The 20,217-nt window shown below is 45.1% G+C and overlaps 2 protein-coding genes across 3 annotated transcripts in view; both read left to right on the top strand.

The window, feature by feature from the left end:
- The window catches only part of LOC124044059 (E3 ubiquitin-protein ligase SH3RF3-like), a 95,026-nt gene extending 90,247 nt beyond the window's left edge, over positions 1 to 4,779 (top strand). Inside the window, exon 9 of the mRNA XM_046363427.1 lies at positions 4,578 to 4,779. Within this exon, the coding sequence (XP_046219383.1) occupies positions 4,578 to 4,746 (169 nt within the window). The 3' untranslated portion in view covers positions 4,747 to 4,779. The remainder of the gene's footprint in view (positions 1 to 4,577) is intronic.
- Positions 4,780 to 15,364: 10,585 nt separating this feature from the next.
- On the top strand, positions 15,365 to 19,412 carry LOC124042955 (ankyrin repeat domain-containing protein SOWAHC-like). Of its 2 annotated transcripts, XM_046361107.1 has the most exons (4): positions 15,365 to 16,223; positions 16,269 to 16,508; positions 16,645 to 17,031; positions 17,149 to 19,412. In XM_046361107.1, exons 1-4 carry the CDS (start codon positions 15,576 to 15,578, stop codon positions 17,626 to 17,628), a joined length of 1,755 nt encoding a protein of 584 aa, XP_046217063.1. In that variant the 5' UTR covers positions 15,365 to 15,575; the 3' UTR covers positions 17,629 to 19,412. The 2 variants fall into 2 exon arrangements, with proteins under 2 accessions (XP_046217063.1, XP_046217062.1); XM_046361106.1 differs by having other exon boundaries at positions 15,365 to 16,508.
- Positions 19,413 to 20,217: the final 805 nt, after the last annotated feature.

The raw sequence follows: 20,217 nt of genomic DNA, 5'->3' as shown, positions 1-20,217 counted from the left end.
CCACGCCCATGTTCGCCTTAGATGGTAGTCTTCTCCCCAGTATCAGATGTGAGACACTACCTTTAACCCTCACAGTATCTGGTAACCACAGTGAGACCATTTCCTTTTTGATTTTTCGTTCACCTTTTACACCTGTTGTTTTGGGTCATCCCTGGCTAGTATGTCATAATCCTTCTATTAATTGGTCTAGTAATTCTATCCTATCCTGGAACGTTTCTTGTCATGTGAAGTGTTTAATGTCTGCTATCCCTCCTGTTTCTTCTGTCCCCTCTTCTCAGGAGGAACCTGGTGATTTGACAGGAGTGCCGGAGGAATATCATGATCTGCGCACGGTCTTCAGTCGGTCCAGAGCCAACTCCCTTCCTCCTCACCGGTCGTATGATTGTTGTATTGATCTCCTTCCGGGGACCACTCCCCTCGGGGTAGACTATACTCTCTGTCGGCTCCCGAACGTAAGGCTCTCGAGGATTATTTGTCTGTTTCTCTCGACGCCGGTACCGTGGTGCCTTCTTCCTCTCCCGCCGGAGCGGGGTTTTTTTTTGTTAAGAAGAAGGACGGTACTCTGCGCCCCTGCGTGGATTATCGAGGGCTGAATGACATAACGGTTAAGAATCGTTATCCGCTTCCCCTTATGTCGTCAGCCTTCGAAATTCTGCAGGGAGCCAGGTTCTTTACTAAGTTGGACCTTCGTAACGCTTACCATCTCGTGCGCATCAGAGAGGGGGACGAGTGGAAAACGGCGTTTAACACTCCGTTAGGGCATTTTGAATACCGGGTTCTGCCGTTCGGTCTCGCTAATGCTCCAGCTGTCTTTCAGGCATTAGTTAATGACGTACTGAGAGACATGCTGAACATCTTTGTTTTCGTCTACCTTGACGATATCCTGATTTTTTCACCGTCACTCGAGATTCATGTTCAGCACGTTCGACGTGTACTCCAGCGCCTTTTAGAGAATTGTCTCTACGTGAAGGCTGAGAAGTGCGCCTTTCATGTCTCCTCTGTCACATTTCTCGGTTCTGTTATTTCCGCTGAAGGCATTCAGATGGATCCCGCTAAGGTCCAGGCTGTCAGTGATTGGCCCGTTCCAAAGTCACGTGTCGAGTTGCAGCGCTTTCTAGGTTTCGCTAATTTCTATCGGCGTTTCATTCGTAATTTCGGTCAAGTTGCTGCCCCTCTCACAGCTCTTACTTCTGTCAAGACGTGCTTTAAGTGGTCCGGTTCCGCCCAGGGAGCTTTTTATCTCCTCAAGAAGCGTTTTACATCCGCTCCTATCCTTGTTACTCCTGACGTCACTAGACAATTCATTGTCGAGGTTGACGCTTCAGAGGTGGGCGTGGGAGCCATTCTATCCCAGCGCTTCCATTCTGACGATAAGGTCCATCCTTGCGCTTATTTTTCTCATCGCCTGTCGCCATCTGAACGCAACTATGATGTGGGTAACCGCGAACTGCTCGCCATCCGCTTAGCCCTAGGCGAATGGCGACAGTGGTTGGAGGGGGCGACCGTTCCTTTTGTCGTTTGGACTGACCATAAGAACCTTGAGTACATCCGTTCTGCCAAACGACTTAATGCTCGTCAAGCTCGTTGGGCGTTATTTTTCGCTCGTTTCGAGTTCGTGATTTCTTATCGCCCGGGTAATAAGAACACCAAGCCTGATGCCTTAACCCGTCTCTTTAGTTCTTCTGTGGCTTCTACCGACCCCGAGGGGATTCTCCCTGAAGGGCGTGTTGTCGGGTTGACTGTCTGGGGATTTGAGAGACAGGTAAAGCAAGCACTCACTCACACTGCGTCGCCGCGCGCTTGTCCTAGTAACCTTCTTTTCGTTCCTGTCTCTACTCGTCTGGCTGTTCTTCAGTGGGCTCACTCTGCCAAGTTAGCTGGTCACCCCGGCGTTCGGGGCACGCTTGCTTCTATTCGCCAGCGGTTTTGGTGGCCTACTCAGGAGCGTGACACGCGCCGTTTCGTGGCTGCTTGTTCGGACTGCGCGCAGACTAAGTCAGGTAACTCTCCTCCTGCCGGTCGTCTCAGACCGCTTCCCATTCCTTCTCGACCATGGTCTCACATCGCCTTAGACTTTATTACCGGTCTTCCTTCGTCTGCGGGGAAGACTGTGATTCTTACGGTTGTCGATAGGTTCTCTAAGGCGGCACATTTCATTCCCCTCGCTAAGCTTCCTTCCGCTAAGGAGACGGCACAAATCATCATTGAGAATGTGTTCAGAATTCATGGCCTCCCGTTAGACGCCGTTTCAGACAGAGGTCCGCAATTCACGTCACAGTTTTGGAGGGAGTTCTGTCGTTTGATTGGTGCTTCCGTCAGTCTCACTTCCGGTTTTCATCCCCAGTCTAACGGTCAAGCAGAAAGGGCCAATCAGACGATTGGTCGCATATTACGCAGCCTTTCTTTTAGAAACCCTGCGTCTTGGGCAGAACAGCTCCCCTGGGCAGAATACGCTCACAACTCGCTTCCTTCGTCTGCTACCGGGCTATCTCCGTTTCAGAGTAGTCTTGGGTACCAGCCTCCTCTGTTCTCGTCCCAACTCGCCGAGTCCAGCGTTCCCTCCGCTCAGGCTTTTGTCCAACGTTGTGAGCGCACCTGGAGGAGGGTCAGGTCTGCACTTTGCCGTTACAGGGCGCAGACTGTGAGAGCCGCCAATAAAAGTAGGATTAAGAGTCCTAGGTATTGTCGCGGTCAGAGAGTGTGGCTTTCCACTCGTAACCTTCCCCTTACGACAGCTTCTCGCAAGTTGACTCCGCGGTTCATTGGTCCGTTCCGTGTCTCTCAGGTCGTCAATCCTGTCGCTGTGCGACTGCTTCTTCTGCGACATCTTCGTCGCGTCCACCCTGTCTTCCATGTCTCCTGTGTCAAGCCTTTTCTTCGCGCCCCCGTTCGTCCCCCCCCCCGTCCTTGTCGAGGGCGCACCTATTTACAAGGTACGGAAGATCATGGACATGCGTTCTCGGGGACGTGGTCACCAGTACTTAGTGGATTGGGAGGGTTACGGTCCTGAGGAGAGGAGTTGGGTTCCATCTCGGGACGTGCTGGACCGTTCGTTGATTGATGATTTCCTCCGTTGCCGACAGGGTTCCTCCTCGAGTGCGCCAGGAGGCGCTCGGTGAGTGGGGGGGTACTGTCATGTTTTGTCATTGGTTATCATGTCTTGTCTCTGTGCTTCCTTTCTATTCGTTTCCCTCTGCTGGTCTTATTAGGTTCTTTCCCTCTTTCTATCCCTCTCTCCCCCTCCCTCTCTCCCTCTCTCGCTCTCTCTCTATCGTTCCGTTCCTGCTCCCAGCTGTTCCTCATTCTCCTAACTACCTCATTTACTCTTTTCACACCTGTCCCCTATTTTGCCCTCTGATTAGAGTCCCTATTTCTCCCTCTGTTTTCCGCTTCTGTCCTTGTCGGATCCTTGCTTGATGTTCGCTGTTCTGTGTCCTTGTTCCGCCCTGTCGTGTTTTACCTTCTTCAGATGCTGCGTGTGAGCAGGTGTCAATGTCAGCTACGGCCGGTGCCTTCCCGAAGCGACCTGCAGTCTGTGGTCGCGTCTCCAGTCATTCCTCTCTACTGACGAGTGGATTTCAGTTTTTCTGTTTTTGTATTAGGATTATCGCTTTTGTTTAAGACGTGAATAAAGACTCTGTTTCCGTTAAGTCGCTTTTGGGTCCTCATTCACCAGCATAACACTGCCAGGGAGAGGTTGAACATGTAGGTATTAGACTGGGTCAGGGAGAGGTTGAACATGTAGGTATTACAGATTCGGTCAGGGAGAGGTTGAACATGTAGGTATTACAGACTCTGCCAGGGAGAGGTTAAACATGTAGGTATTAGACTGGGTCAGGGAGAGGTTGAACATGTAGGTATTACAGATTCGGTCAGGGAGAGGTTGAACATGTAGGTATTAGACTGGGTCAGGGAGAGGTTGAACATGTAGGTATTACAGATTCGGTCAGGGAGAGGTTGAACATGTAGGTATTACAGACTCTGCCAGGGAGAGGTTAAACATGTAGGTATTAGACTGGGTCAGGGAGAGGTTGAACATGTAGGTATTACAGACTCTGCCAGGGAGAGGTTAAACATGTAGGTATTAGACTGGGTCAGGGAGAGGTTGAACATGTAGGTATTACAGATTCGGTCAGGGAGAGGTTGAACAAGCACGCGCAAGCACTAGCGTGCACACAGAAACACACACACACATACGCACACACACAGACACACACACACTCACAGCTTGGAGCTTGATACTAGCTGTAGGTTATCAGTCCTTCAGCGGTCACTGTGAGCTATAGCTCCTCTGGTTTACACAGACGTGTATTTTTTCTCTGAGAGCAGCCGCTTAACATACACACACACACTCACACACACACACACACACTGCTCCAGACACACTACTCCAAAGTGTCATGCACTTATAAATCTGTGTGAGCCGTTTATGTACAAGACTGCTGAATGATATTGACCTGAGTAGCTGCATATATCAACTCTTACTGTATGTGTGCATGTGTGTGTGTGTGTTTATGGTGTGTGTGTGTCTTAATATGAGTTACAGTGCATCATTATTCATAACTCTCCCTCCCTAGGTATCGTGTGGTTGTGCCCTATCCCCCTCAGAGCGAGGCAGAGATCGAGCTGAGAGAGGGAGATGTGGTGTTTGTTCATAAGAAGAGAGAAGATGGCTGGTACAAAGGCACTCTGCAGAGGACTGGACGCACTGGGCTCTTCCCCGGCAGCTTTGTAGAAATCTTCTGAACAGGATCGCCACACACACACACACACACACACACACACACACACACACACACACACACACACACACACACACACACACACACACACACACACACACACACACACACACACACACACACACACACACACACACACACACACACACACACACACACACACACACACACACACACACACACACACACACACACACACACACACACACACACACACACACACACACACACACACACACACACACACACACACACACACACACACACACACACACACACACACACACACACACACACACACACACACACACACACACACACACACAGAGAGCATACAATTGAAGTCGGAAGTTTACATACACTTAGGTTGGAGTCATTAAAACTTGTTTTTGAACCACTCCACAAATGTCTTGTTAACAAACTATAGTCTGTTGTGTCATTTACAAAGTAGATGTCCTGTGTCATTTTTCCAACAATTGTTTACAGACAGATTAATTTCACTTATAATTCACTGTATCACAATTCCAGTGTGTCAGAAGTTTACATACACTACGTTGACTTTGCCTTTAAACAGCTAGGAAAATTCCAGAAAATGATGTCATAGCCGTTAGAAGCTTCTGATGGGCTAATTGACATAATTTGAGTCATTGGAGGTGTACCTGAATGTATTTCAAGGCCTACCTTCAAACTCAGTGCCTCTTTGCTTGACATCATGGGAAAATCAACAAAAATCAGCCAAGACCTCAGAAAATTGTAGACCTCCACAAGTCTGGTTGATACTTGGGAGCAATTTCCAAATGCCTGAATGTACCACATTCATCTGTACAAACAATAGTACGCAAGTATAAACACCATGGGACCACGCAGACGTCATACCACTCAGGAAGGAGACACGTTCTGTCTCCTAGAGATGAACGCACTTTGGTGCGAAAAGTGCAAATCAACCCCAGAACAACAGCAAAGGACCTTGTGAAGGAGGAAACATGTACAAAAGTATCTATATCCACAGTAAAATGAGTCCTATATCAACATGACCTGAAAGGCCACACTGCAAGGAATAAGCCACTGCTCCAAAACCTCCATAAAAAAGCCAGACTACCATTTGCAACTGTACATGGGGACAAAGATCGTACTTTTTGGAGAAATGTCCTCTGGTCTGATGAAACAAAAATAGAACTGTTTGGCCATAATGACCATCGTTATGTTTGGAGGAAAAAGGAGGATGCTTGCAAGCAGAAGAACACCATCCCAACCGTGAAGCACGGTGATGGCAGCATCATGTTGTGGGGGTGCTTTGCTGCAGGAGGGACAGGTGCACTTCACAAAATAGATGGCATAATGAGGAAAATAAAATTATGTGGATATATTGAAGCAACATTTCAAGACATCAGTCAGGAAGTTAAAGCTTGGTCGCAAATGGGTCTTCCAAATGGACAATGACCCCAAGCATACTTCCACATTTGTGGCAAAATGGTTTAAGGACAACAAAGTCAAGGTATTGAAGTGGCCATCACAAAGCACTGAGCTCAATCCTATAGAAAATGTGTGGGCAGAACTGATAAAGCGTGTGCGAGCAAGGAGGCCTACAAACCTGACTCATTTACACCAGCTCTGTCAGGAGGAATGGGACAAAATTCATCCAAGTTATTGTGGGAAGCTTGTGGAAGGCTACCCACAACGTTTGACCCAAGTTAAACAATTTAAAGGCAATGCTACCAAATAGTAATTGAGTGTATGTAAACTTCTGACCCACTGGGAATGTGATGAAAGAAATAAAAGCTGAAATAAATCATTCTCTCCACTATCATTCTGACATTTCACATTCTTAATATGAAGTGGTGATCTAATTGACCTAAGACAGGGATTTTTTACTAGGATTAAATGTCAGGGATTGTGAAAAACTGAGTTTAAATGTATTTGGCTAAGGTGTATGTAAACTTCTGACATCAACTGTATGTTTTACTATCCTTGTGGGGACCTAAAATTGATTTCCATTCAAAATCCTACTTTCCCTAAACCTATTTTCCATAACCCTAACACTAAACCTAACCCTTACCCTAACCTTAACCCCTAACCCTAACCCTGATTGTAACCTTAACCCTAAACCTAACCTCTACGCCTAAAATAGCCTTTGTCTTCATAAGGACCTGGGAAATGTCCCCATGGGGGATAATTTTCCTTTTTTACTATCCTTGTGAAGATTTTCGGTACCCACAAGGATAGTAATACCCACACACACATAACACAACACACACCGCCACCCCAGCTCCAACCAGCCTCAAAGGAGCAGGGGCCTTTATCCACGCAGGCACTCCCAGGACAGCTATGGGATGGGTCCTTCATCAACCTCATCAATGACTTATGATGTTGACATCATCAGGCGGTGCATAGTATTTTTCTACTGCTTCAATGTGTATATGCTCTAAACATGAGTGTCCATATGAATGTGTGGTATGGCTAGAGACAGGCCGGACTGGTTACAGAAGCACCTAAAGACCCTGGCTTACCTTATACTTGTTCCTTCTGGTCGGTGTGTGTGTGTCTGTGTGGGTATGTGTGTGTTTATGTGTGTTTATAAGGTGAATGCACCAATTTGTAAGTCGCTCTGGATAAGAGCGTCTGCTAAATGACTTAAATGTAAAATGTAAATGTGTGTGTGTGCGCACGTGTGTGTGTGAGTGCATGCGCGTGTGACCAGCAGTGGTTAATACCAGCCATGTGGCAGCTCAACAACGGGACAGAAAGCACACCAATGGTCTCAAATGGTCTTAAACATACCTCACGTCTGGCAAGCTACATCAAACCTCCTATTTCACTGGCGAAGCACACAACAGTACTCCTCTTTCATTGGCTAAGCACACAATGGTGGTCCTTTTTTATTGGCTAAGCACACAACAGTACTCCTCTTTCATTGGCTAAGCACACAATGGTGGTCCTTTTTTATTGGCTAAGCACACAGCAGTATTCCTCTCTCATTGGTTAAGCACACAACAGTGGTCCACTCCTATCTATGCACACAACTACTGTTTCCTTGACTCAGCAAAAAACAGCTGTTCAACAACAGAAGTAGGATCAACTGGTTTAGAAGAGTAAAGCAGATAAGTCTACAGGTCAGGAAGACATAGTGAAACAGAAGCACACAGAGTTAGGAAGACCAGAACAAGTTGGCTACAGCACAGATGAGACTAGATCTACAATAGACAGACAGCACACTCCGTCTCAGCACAAAGCACACCCTTGTGTGAGACCATCTGGTTCTGATTCGAGTAGCAGCAGCCGGGGAGTCTGGGTAATCCCCGAGTTGGGTGACAGACAGATGACTTTAAACACCCAAAGATTCAGATGAGATTAGAGTCTTTCCATCAAGCCCTGATACACACACACATACACACCAACACACACACTGTGATGTGAAAGGACTGGATGGGTCCCAGTCCCTCCCCTCCTCCTCCTCCCCCTCAGAGAGAGAATAGAGTGAAACCCGGTCCAGAAGCAACCCTTAGCCCCAGATGAACCAGCTGTAACCCTGTTTCTACTGAACCCAAAATGCCAGCCTGTTTGTCTGTTTCTACTATTTGTCTGTGGATCTAAATCACCTCCTTGTTGGAAATGCAGCACTTCCACATGATTCAGTCACCACACAGCACCCATCTTGCTATTCCTGCTCCCCAGTGTTCCCATGAGTCAGTGTGTTCAGGTCAACTGTCTTTCTGGTTTGTCTGACAAAACATTACAGATTGTCTGGTGTGAGTGCTGTACCACTGATAAGACTTTACATATTGTCTGGTGTGAGTGCTGTACCACTGACAAGACTTTACATATTGTCTGGTGTGAGTGCTGTACCACTGACAAGACTTTACATATTGTCTGGTGTGAGTGCTGTACCACTGACAAGACTTTACATATTGTCTGGTGTGAGTGCTGTACCACTGACAAGACTTTACAGATTGTCTGGTGTGAGTGCTGTACCACTGACAAAACATTACAGATTGTCTGGTGTGAGTGCTGTACCACTGACAAGACTTTACAGATTGTCTGGTGTGAGTGCTGTACCACTGACAAAACATTACAGATTGTCTTGTGTGAGTGCTGTACCACTGACAAGACTTTACATATTGTCTGGTGTGAGTGCTGTACCACTGACAAGACTTTACAGATTGTCTGGTGTGAGTGCTGTACCACTGACAAGACTTTACATATTGTCTGGTGTGAGTGCTGTATCACTGATAAGACTTTACATATTGTCTGGTGTGAGTGCTGTACCACTGACAAGACTTTACATATTGTCTGGTGTGAGTGCTGTACCACTGACAAGACTTTACAGATTGTCTGGTGTGAGTGCTGTACCATTGACAAGACTTTACAGATTGTCTGGTGTGAGTGCTATACCACTGACAAGACTTTACAGATTGTCTGGTGTGAGTGCTGTACCACTGACAAGACTTTACAGATTGTCTGGTGTGAGTGCTGTACCACTGACAAGACTTTACATATTGTCTGGTGTGAGTGCTATACCACTGACAAGACTTTACAGATTGTCTGGTGTGAGTGCTGTACCACTGACAAGACTTTACAGATTGTCTGGTGTGAGTGCTTTACCACTGACAAGACTTTACAGATTGTCTGGTGTGAGTGCTGTACCACTGACAAGACTTTACAGATTGTCTGGTGTGAGTGCTTTACCACTGACAAGACTTTACAGATTGTCTGGTGTGAGTGCTGTACCACTGACAAGACTTTACAGATTGTCTGGTGTGAGTGCTGTACCACTGACAAGACTTTACAGATTGTCTGGTGTGAGTGCTGTACCAATGACAAGACTTTACAGATTGTCTGGTGTGAGTGCTGTACCACTGACAAGACTTTACAGATTGTCTGGTGTGAGTGCTGTACCACTGACAAGACTTTACAGATTGTCTGGTGTGAGTGCTGTACCACTGACAAGACTTTATAGATTGTCTGGTGTGAGTGCTGTACCACTGACAAGACTTTACAGATTGTCTGGTGTGAGTGCTGTACCACTGACAAGACTTTACAGATTGTCTGGTGTGAGTGCTGTACCACTGACAAGACTTTACAGATTGTCTGGTGTGAGTGCTGTACCACTGACAAGACTTTACAGATTGTCTGGTGTGAGTGCTGTACCACTGACAAGACTTTACAGATTGTCTGGTGTGAGTACTGTACCACTGACTTCTCATGCTGAATCTAATGCTGTCTAACTATGAGAGAAGTGTTACAAGAGAAGTGTTACATTACTGCAACAGAAAATAAAGAATATATATATATATTTATACAGTACCAGTCAAAGGTTTAGAACACCTACTCATTCCAGGCTTTTTCTTTATTTGGACTATTTTATACATTGTAGCATAATAGGGAAGACATCAAAACTATGAAATAACACATATGGAATCATGTAGTAAGCAAAAAGGTGTTAAACAAATCAAAATATATGTTATATTTTACATTCTTCAGAGTAGCCACCCTTTGCCTTGATGACAGCTTTGCACACTCTTGGCATTCTCTCAACCAGCTTCAACTGGAATGCTTTTCCAACAGTCTTGAAGGAGTTCCCACTTGTTGCTGAGCACTTGTTGGTTTGTTTTCCTTCACTCTGCGGTCCATCTCGTCCCAAAACATCTCAATTGGGTTGAGGTCGGGTGATTGTGGAGGCAAGGTCATCTGATGCAGCACTCCATCACTCTCCTTCTTGGTCAAATAGCCCTTACACAGCCTAGAGGTGTGTTTTGGGTCATTTTCCTGTAAAAAAAATAAATAAAAACGATAGTCCCACTAAGCACAAAACAGATGGGGTGGCGTATCGATGCAGAATGCTGTGGTAGCCATGCTGGTTGAGTGTGCCTTCAATTCTAAATAAATCACCAACAGTGTCACCAGCAAAGCACCCCATCACACCTCCTCCATGCTTCATGGTGGGAACCACACATGTGGAGATTAGCAGTCTCCTATGAACAGTTGATGTTGAGATGTGTCTGTTACTTGAATTCTGTGGAGCATTTATTTGGGCTGCAATTTCTGAGGCTGGTAAACTAATGAACTTATCCTTTGCAGCAGAGGTAACTTTGGGTCTTCCTTTCCTGTGGCGGTCCTCATGAGAGACAGTTTTGTCATAGCTCTTGACGGTTTCTGAAACTACACTTGAAGAAATTTTCAAAGTTCTTGAAATGTTTCCAAATTAACTGACCTTCATGTCTTAAAAGTATTGATAGACTATTGTTTATATTTGCTTATCTGAGCTGTTCTTGCCATAATATAGACTTGGTCTTTTACCAAATTGGGCTATTTTCTGTATACCACCCCCTATCTTGTCACAACACAATGCATTAAGAAGGAAAACATTTCCACAAATTAACTTTTAACAAGGCACATCTGTTAATTGAAATGCATTCCAGGTGACATGATTCTGGTTGAGAGAATGCTATGAGTGTGCAAAGCTGTCATCAAGGCAAAGAGTGGCTACTTTGAAGAATGTGAAATATAAAATATTTTTTGATTTGTTTAACACTTTTATGGTTACTACATTATTCCATATGTGTTATTTCATAGTTTTGATGCCTTCACTATTATTATACAATGTAGAAAATAGTAAAAAATCAAGAAAAACCCTTGAATGAGTAGCTGTGTCCAAACTTTTGACTGATACTGTATATTGTCCAGATTATTTATATTTTGTGGGTGCCAGAGTGCCCTCCGCTGGTGACCAGCATTCTACCATGTGATCATGTGATCATTAAACATTGTCTCGTAATGATGACCTCGTGGTTTGGTTGGTTTTTCATGTCAAGTGCATTTTTGCAATAAATGCCTTTGTTTTAATACAACCTGTCTCGCCTCGTGCCTGTTGACAAACATGCTATCTCACTACTACCTCCTCTCCATCACTTCCTTCCTCCCTCTCTCTGTCCCGGTGGAGGTAGGTGACAGCAAGGCTGTCAGGAATAATCACCTCACACCTATTTGCATTTAGAGTGAAGCTAAGGCCTGGCTGACACACATGCTATATAGGTGGAGAGGTGTGTGTGTGTGTGTGTGTGTGTGTGTGTTTGACACTGTGTGTGTGTGTGTCATCACAGGGTAGAGAGGTGTGTGTGTGTGTGACACTGTGTGTGTGACACTGTGTGTGTGTGTGTGTGTGTGTGTGTGTGTGTGTGTGTGTGTGTGTGTGTGTGTGTGTGTGTGTGTGTGTGTGTGTGTGTGTGTGTGTGTGTGTGTGTGTGTGTGTGTGTGTGTGTGTGTGTGTGTGTGTGTGTGTGTGTGTGTTTGACACTGTGTGTGTGTGTGTGTCATCACAGGGTAGAGAGGTGTGTGTGTGTTTGACACTGTGTGTGTGTCATCACGGGGTAGAGAGGTGTGTGTGTGTCACCACAGGGTAGAGAGGTGTATGTTTGACACTGTGTGTGTGTCATCATAGGGTAGAGAGGTGTGTGTGTGTGTGTGTGTGTGTGTGTGTGTGTGTGTGTGTGTGTGTGTGTGTGTGTGTGTGTGTGTGTGTGTGTGTGTGTGTGTGTGTGTGTGTGTGTGTGTGTGTGTGTGTGTGTGTGTGTGTGTGTGTCATCACATGGTAGAGAGGTGTGTGTGTGACACTGTGTGTGTGTGTGTCATCACAGGACAGAGAGGTGTGTGTGTGACTCTGTGTGTGTGTGTGTCATCACAGGGTAGAGAGATGTGTGTGTGACACTGTGTGTGTGTGTCATCACAGGGTTGAGAGATGTGTGTGTGACACTGTGTGTGTGTGTGTGTGTGTGTGTGTGTGTGTGTGTGTGTGTGTGTGTGTGTGTGTGTGTGTGTGTGTGTGTGTGTGTGTGTGTGTGTGTGTGTGTGTGTGTGTGTGTGTGTGTGTGTGTGTGTGTGTGTGTGTGTGTGTGTGTGTGTCATCACAGGGTAGAGAGGTGTGTGTGTTTAGGAAACTGGGCTGTAAGGACACTGATCACCATTCTAGTCAACCCTTCTCTGATGCCAATAGCACTTCTACATGCCAGGTTCTGTGTTGGTGTGTTTCTATTCAGGATACATGTCACCCCAACCCAGATATCCCATCCTCCTCAACAAGGTCAACCCAGCCCACGACCCACTCCAACCCACTACCCACGCACATGCTTCATCCACTGTTTCCACGCACACACACACAAACACCCCTGGTCCGGTACAAGATAGGTTTGACCTCATTCAGTCCCTCAACAAGCCTAAAACCTCTATATACAAACAAACACTCACAGCTCAGCTGCTGCAGATACTGTATTTATGTAGATTCCACAGCATCAACTGGCCACATTCCAGATCTGTGTGTGTGGCAGTCAGCCAGGCAGCACAGCAGGGTGTCAGGAGAAGGTGAGAAGGGCATAGAGCTTCATGAAGAGAACACTGAAGATCATAGATAATCTCAATAGGGCAGTAAACACCCTTTAAATAGTCTACAGACCACTAGAAACATAGCTGAAAAGAATAAAGCATACATTCTTCAGAGATTGATGAAAATATCTAGACTTCTTTGTTGATATTCTGAGTGTTCTATTGGTCGTTATTTAATATATAAATTATATAATGAGAATGAGAAATAATTTTGAATCATTTAATTTGTATCATAGCAGTTTCTCTATAGTTTAAAGCAGTTGTTTCGCGCCCTCTAGTGTCTCAGTACTACACTGCAACCACAAATATTTCCATGAGGACAATGGCCAGGGCCACGTTCATTTGCCAAACGTTGCAGATAGAAATGCCAACAGTAATGCCAAATTAATAGAGAAGAAATTATTCCTTGTCGGAGAAGCATGTTTGTTCAAGCTCCATTATATAGTTATATCTGAACATTCCAAAACATTGTATCCTGCTGAATGCGCACCAGGACACAGCAGAGGAAATGTAGAAAAATATCTAATTATTATGATTATGATGATTATTATTATTGATCAGCATAACAATAACACAATAGTTTAGTTGTCCGTGTTTATTATGATTTTAATGGCAAAGCAACATTTAAAATCCAAATATGAGGTAATCTCCCAGCACAGCCCCAAGTCCAATGGTTACATCACCTTGCATGTTGATGTTGATTTTGGTGTGGCAGGGTAGCCTAGTGGTTAGAGCGTTGGACTAGAAACCGAAAGGTTGCAAGTTCAAACCCCCCAGCTGACAAGAGTGTTAACTGAACAGGCAGTTAACACACTGTTCCTAGGCCGTCATTGAAAATAAGAAATTGTTCATAACTGCCTTGCCTATTTACATAAAGGTATAAAAAAAGTTAGTGTGTTGAATGTACTCTGTATGCTATCCATAGCCAGAATCCTTTCGCAGTGCATGGTGATCAAACAGGTTTCCTGTTATATTCATCAGAGGTGTAGGGAGGATGAAGTTTGTGAGTACAGACAATTATAATTATACAGATGATTAACAAAACCTACACATGACAGTATTCATACCTTGGTTTTTGTGGTCAAAAAAAGTATTCACTTTTGACAATGGTTTTCATACACATGACCTTGTCCATAATGTAGAGTCCTTTGGGATCTTCATTGAAGAGTCCTACAAGGTTGTAGAGAAACCTATTACAATTAACTGTAGATGATACACATGATCTGCATAACATTATGCAGCAAACCAATACCAATTGCACATACATTTGTGTGCCTCCTCGTCAGTATACCTGTAGACATAGACACACACAAATAAGGGAGCAGTTTAGTCATCTGCGCCCAATGCAGCAATAGTCTTTATCATATTCTAACTTATACCATGCATTGTTGAATACTCCTTTCAGATAGCCTTGAAGGGCATTCTAAAGCGTGCATTATTTCCCTTTATAAACTGGGTGGTTTGAGCCCTGAATTCTGATTGGCTGAAAGACGTGGTATATCAGACCACCAAGGGTATGACAAAACATTTAGTTTTACTGCTCTAATTACGTTGGTAACCAGTTTATAATAGCAATAAGGCTATTAGACATTTGTAATGTCTTTATTGTTTTGAAACTTCTGTATGTGTAATGTTTACTGTTAATTTTGATTGTTTATTTCACTTTAGTATATTATCTACCCCACTTGCTTTGTGCAATGTTAACACATGTTTCCCATGCCAATAAAGCCCCTTGAATTGAATTGAATATATGGCCAATATCTCACGGCTAAGGGCTGTTCTTAGGCACGGCGCAAGCAAGAATTCGATTTTCATAATAACAAGCAAGCTAGGACTGTTCTTGGAAGAACCTTTTGGAGGCATTTTTCGGTGTCAAGAACCCCAAGGTTCTTCAAGGAACTTTGAGGATCTTAGAAGAACCCTTGTTGAACCCCTATTTTTTTCAACTCTGCAATTCACATAAGTAAAACGCAATTTTAGGCTACATTTCGGGAATTTTTCACTTTCTTTGTGAACAGCAGCGGTTTGTATGATTGCGGATAACGTTGCATTTACATAAATGATTTGTAACCCCTTCTTTAAACACAATGGTATCATCCAAATGAAAACCTCCCACAGCTACCATGGTGGCTCTATCAGGGATGGAACCCCTGTTCATTTCAAACAGAACTTTGGATCCAAAATGGCCAAACAAGTATGCCAGTTTCACTGATCTGTAATCACGTTACTATGGGAGGGGATTATGTTTTGATGCTACTGCGACCCCTGTCTGTCACACACGGTTTGTCTCTCGGAGGAGAGAATCGGAGAGTAGGGATTAGGATGATGGTGATAATGAATATGCTGTTATCGGCGTACTTCATAGACCTGTCAGTGATGCGCGGATGAAACGATGCAACGTGGGAAAGAAACATTTTAAATCGTTATTATTGTGTTGGCTATTTCCACAATTTATTCTAAATGGCGACCGAATGCTCAGAACAAGCCGTCCTGGAGTTCCTAACGGAGAGAGGAGGGTTGGTCAGACATATGGACCTGATTGATCATTTTGAATCCGTGTGGAAAAGTGATGGGTCAAAGAAAACACTGTTCAGTGAAAGGTTGAACCGTCACGTTGACAGCGTTGCTTTCATAAAACTGGAGGATGGAGTGAAATGCGTGTGTTTGAAGGAAAACAGCACAAGCTCGGTGAAGCACACAGACCCTGGCAACGATGGAGAGAGTAACGGCAACGGGGTGTGTGGTAGGGACCGCCCACTATCTGAATCTGGAGAACGGGATGGGAGCAGCAATGTCAGCCGAGATGGAAACGGACATTCTAGTGATAAATGTGATCCACCTGAAAAACACTCAAATGCACCCGAAGCCCTATCTTGGCTTGATAATGGCATGGAATCAAACGGTGATCTTCATCATCCATGCTGCCTAGAGGAAGGTAAAGTTAGTGATGTTACCTCAGGTGGAGTCACAGAGGTGAAGCTTAGAGAAGTTAGTGATGATACCTTCTCAGGTGGAGAGGTGAAGCTAAGAGAAGTTAGTGATGATACCTTCTCAGGTGGAGAGGTGAAGCTAAGAGAAGTTAGTGATGATACCTTCTCAGGTGGAGAGGTGAAGCTAAGAGAAGTTAGTGATGATACCTTCTCAGGTGGAGAGGTGAAGCTAAGAGACAGGAGGAGGAGAGAGTCAGCCCCAGCACTGGGGACAGACTCAATTGTTTTGGCTGGACAGGTGCAGGTGAGGGGAAGTAGGAGGACCTCCCGGGGCTCCCAGAAGGCTCTGCTGACCAGCGCTCTGTCAGAGGACGGTGGGTGGGAGGGACTGGATGGAGACTGGAACACCCCCAAGAGCAGCCGCAGGAACTTCATAGAGCTGATGATGAGCAGTTCCCCACAGGTAGACTACTCACACTTTTATTTTATTCTATTGTATGTACAGATTTGCCACACTGGTTCTGGTCTAAGGTTGTTTAGGCTGCCATTTCTGAGATGTAGCCTACTAATTGTTTTTTTCTGTCTTTGCCTGTCTCCAGGTACGTCGGTCTCTGATCAACCGCGGCTCTCGTCTCAGAGACTCTGTCAGGAGCGACGGTGACTCCACCTCTCTCCTGTCGTCTGCAGACGGGGACTGTGTCTCAGTGGCCCTGGACCCCCTGGAGCACGAGTGGATGCTGTGTGCCTCGGACGGCCAGTGGGACAGTCTGTATCCGCTGCTAATCCTGGACCCCAGCCTGCTGACCAAGAGGGACTTTGTGACGGGCTTCTCCTGCCTCCACTGGGCTGCCAAGCAGGGCAACGAGGAGCTGTTGACACAGCTACTGGAGCATGCCAAGCAGAACAATGTCCCTGTGGATGTTAATGTACGCTCTAGTGCTGGGTACACTCCCCTTCACCTGGCTGCTATGCATGGACACACACAGGTAGGTGCTCTCCTCCTGCTCTGCCCTCCACCCTGCCCTGCCCTGTCCACTGATATTGTTTTCTGTGGAGTGCTTGTTAGGTGGTTTAAATCAAGTTTTCTGTGCTGTGATTGTCAGGTGGTGCATGTGCTGGTAGACCAGTGGTCTGTAGACCCAGAGGCCAGAGACTACAGCGGGAGGAGAGCTGGCCAGTACCTTCCCCCTGGAGCCCCCTCTACTGCAGCCCTGGAGCCAGGGGGTGGGACCAGCCCTGTAGGAGGAGGAGAATCAGACACGGAGAACGCAGACAGTGGGGCACAAGGGCGGTGGAGATTACCCAGAGTTCTCCAGTCCAACCTGAACCCACTGAGGCTGCTGAACGGATCAGGGGAGGGGGGAGAGGTGAGGGGAGGGGGGGCAGGAAGGAGCAAGGCTGTTCAGAGGAAGTCATCTCTGAGTCGGATCAACGCACGGCTCCACCGGGGACGCCATAAGACCCAGATCATCCACAGCACCTCCTTCAGAGGGACGGGGGAGGGAGTGGAGGAGGGAGGAAGGGGGGAGACCAGCCCAACCAGCCCCCTCAAAGGCAGACCAATTTCCAATCTGTTTGGATAAGTCACTGCAGTGTTAGAATCGCACATGCAGTAACAGATCAAAAGCGGCCCTAATAACCAGCCTACTGATTATGATACCATTATGACATGGGATCTAGTACTAAGGGCCCAGTTTCCACCCAACACATATTACATTTAGTCGTGGACTAAAAAACATGAGTTTGCTTTTCCATCCAGGTGTAGGCTTAACCTGGGTCTGGGAACTGTAGGCCTACTTTCAACTTTAGATTTGGCACCATTTACTAGTCACTGGGAAATTAATCCCAGAACTAAAATATTGCGTAATTTGGTCAGATGCTCATACCGTTTATGTTTCTGTAATCTGTCCACAAGAGATTACTGAGAAATAGATCTGGGATCATTTTACTGTACGAAAAATGTTTACTCAATAGATCTGAATCCTGTGAGGATTTAAGGTGCTGCTTACAGTAATTACCTCTACATAATTCTTTAATATATTTAACATAATTATTTAACTTCTACAATTATTATAAAGACAAGTCAAAATAACCACTGAACACCTTCAACACGAATCTCGATGTAACTGCACATGTCACTTTGGAGGTTTAACCAGAATGAAATAGGTGAGTCTATAACCTATGGATTGTGTAGATGTTTTACCAGCAGTAAAGTTAGAAAAACTCTGCACATATTAAGTTACATTCGCTAGACTGTGAATGGTCTATTCCTGAAATGGTCAGGAATAGAAAAAGAAAGGGTCAGAACTCCTAAAATTGAGATGGGGGAAAAAGGAGTCCTCATGTCAAAAAGAAAGGGTCAGAACTCCTAGAATTGAGATGGGGGAAAAAGGAGTCCCCATGTCAAAAAGAAAGGGTCAGAACTCCTAGAATTGAGATGGGGGAAAAAGGAGTCCCCATGTCAAAAAGAAAGGGTCAGAACTCTTAGAATTGAGATGGGGGAAAAAGGAGTCCCCATGTCAAAAAGAAAGGGTCAGAACTCCTAGAATTGAGATGGGGGGAAAAGGAGTCCCCATGTCAAAATGAAAGAAAACGTAATCACTTGGTTTTCTTTACAGCAGATCAAATCCATATAGGCAGAACTGTAGCCAATGAGTAGGACATACTGTACATCTATGGCCCATTCCACAGACCCTGCTCTACAAACAGTCATTCATTCAATCACGTTTTTTACTTGTTCATGAATTTACCATAGAATAAATACATGTTTTCATTCTGTGGAACAAATGTCCCTGAATATTTTTACCTATATTTTCTCACAATAAATGACTGTTAATATTTCAAATGTTTTTGGACATACCCTCAAATTCTCCAACATGATCATCGTAGTGTTGAGCTGAAGTTCCTCACTCATATGTTGCAGTTTAGATGTCGTCATTGTCCTTGTATACTATAGATAAATACTGCATATTGTACAGACCAGTCTGACTGCTGGGAACCTGATGTCACTTTTCCTAATGTGGGATGAATGCAAAGATGCTGTGCACTGCCTGTCTATCTGTGTCTGTCTATGTGTTTTCTTGGTCTGTCTGTCTGTCTGTCTGTCTGTCTGTCTGTCTGTCTGTCTGTCTGTCTGTCTGTCTGTCTGTCTGTCTGTCTGTCTGTCTGTCTGTCTGTCTGTCTGTCTGTCTGTCTGTCTGTCTGTCTGTCTGTCTGTCTGTCTGTCTGTCTGTCTGTCTGTCTGTCTGTCTGATTCCACTCCAGTTTTGAGCCATTGTATATGTATTATATACTTGAATGTTTCTCCTCTCTTCCCAGATTCCTTTCATAGTGCCCCTTCTTTTCACTTTGAATCTTATTGGGGAAATAAAGCAATAACTGTTTTCATACATCTGACGCCTGTGTGTTTTTGTAGTCAAATCAGAAGTATACAATTACTTTACACAGAGGTATTGCTATAGATATTGAATGTCTATACGAGACTAATGCTGAAATGTAATGATAGGTCTGCTGTGGTGTGGTTGAATTATTGATGCTCTTTGATTGGCTATAAACAGTTGAGGTTAATCTAGTATTCATTACTCTGCAGGTGTACAGGCTGTTAGATGGAGCTGCTATGCACCTGTTACTCCCAGTCAGCACCTGTTGTGTTCGTGATGTGTCTCTGCTCTCCTCTTTCCTCTCCTCCCTCATCTCTCGTATCCTCCCTCATTTCTCCTCTCATCCCTAATCAGTGCTTGACTTGAAATAGGTTACAGTACTCATTTTATGTGTTGGTACTGTGTATATTTAGGTGTAAGAGCTCCACAATACTTTTGAGCTAATATTCTATGAGAGGAACATGAGCTCAAGCAGTAGAACATTTGAGGTGCCCAAGTCAAGCGCTGTCCCTAATCTGTACTGAAGGGAGTTTAGTACTGAGTTGCCCCCGCAAAGAAGTTGACCAATTTCTCTTCTTGTAAAAAAAATGACTGAAGTTCAGTTTATCTGTGATGATGACAGAGCAGGGTGCACAGCAGAACAGAACCGGGTGAGTGCTGCCAGGGCCTCATGGCTGCTTGCCTGACCTACATACACACTCAGGGGAATAATGTCTATTATGTAAATTCCTCCACATCTTTTCAGGGAAACTGTGCCAACTTTACTGCCCGGGGCTCTAGCTCTCTATAGCA

This window comes from Oncorhynchus gorbuscha, linkage group LG09, assembly GCF_021184085.1.
Source record: "Oncorhynchus gorbuscha isolate QuinsamMale2020 ecotype Even-year linkage group LG09, OgorEven_v1.0, whole genome shotgun sequence".
Lineage (NCBI taxonomy): Eukaryota > Metazoa > Chordata > Actinopteri > Salmoniformes > Salmonidae > Oncorhynchus > Oncorhynchus gorbuscha.
This window is presented reverse-complemented; position numbering and strand designations above follow the sequence as displayed.

Coding starts and splice junctions, on each gene's coding strand:
- LOC124042955 (XM_046361106.1), top strand. CDS start 15,576: ATGGCGACCGAATGCTCAGAACAAGCCGTCCTGGAGTTCCTAACGGAG. Junction 16,509..16,644: donor TGATGAGCAGTTCCCCACAG/GTAGACTACTCA, acceptor GCCTGTCTCCAG/GTACGTCGGTCTCTGATCAA. Junction 17,032..17,148: donor CTATGCATGGACACACACAG/GTAGGTGCTCTC, acceptor TGTGATTGTCAG/GTGGTGCATGTGCTGGTAGA.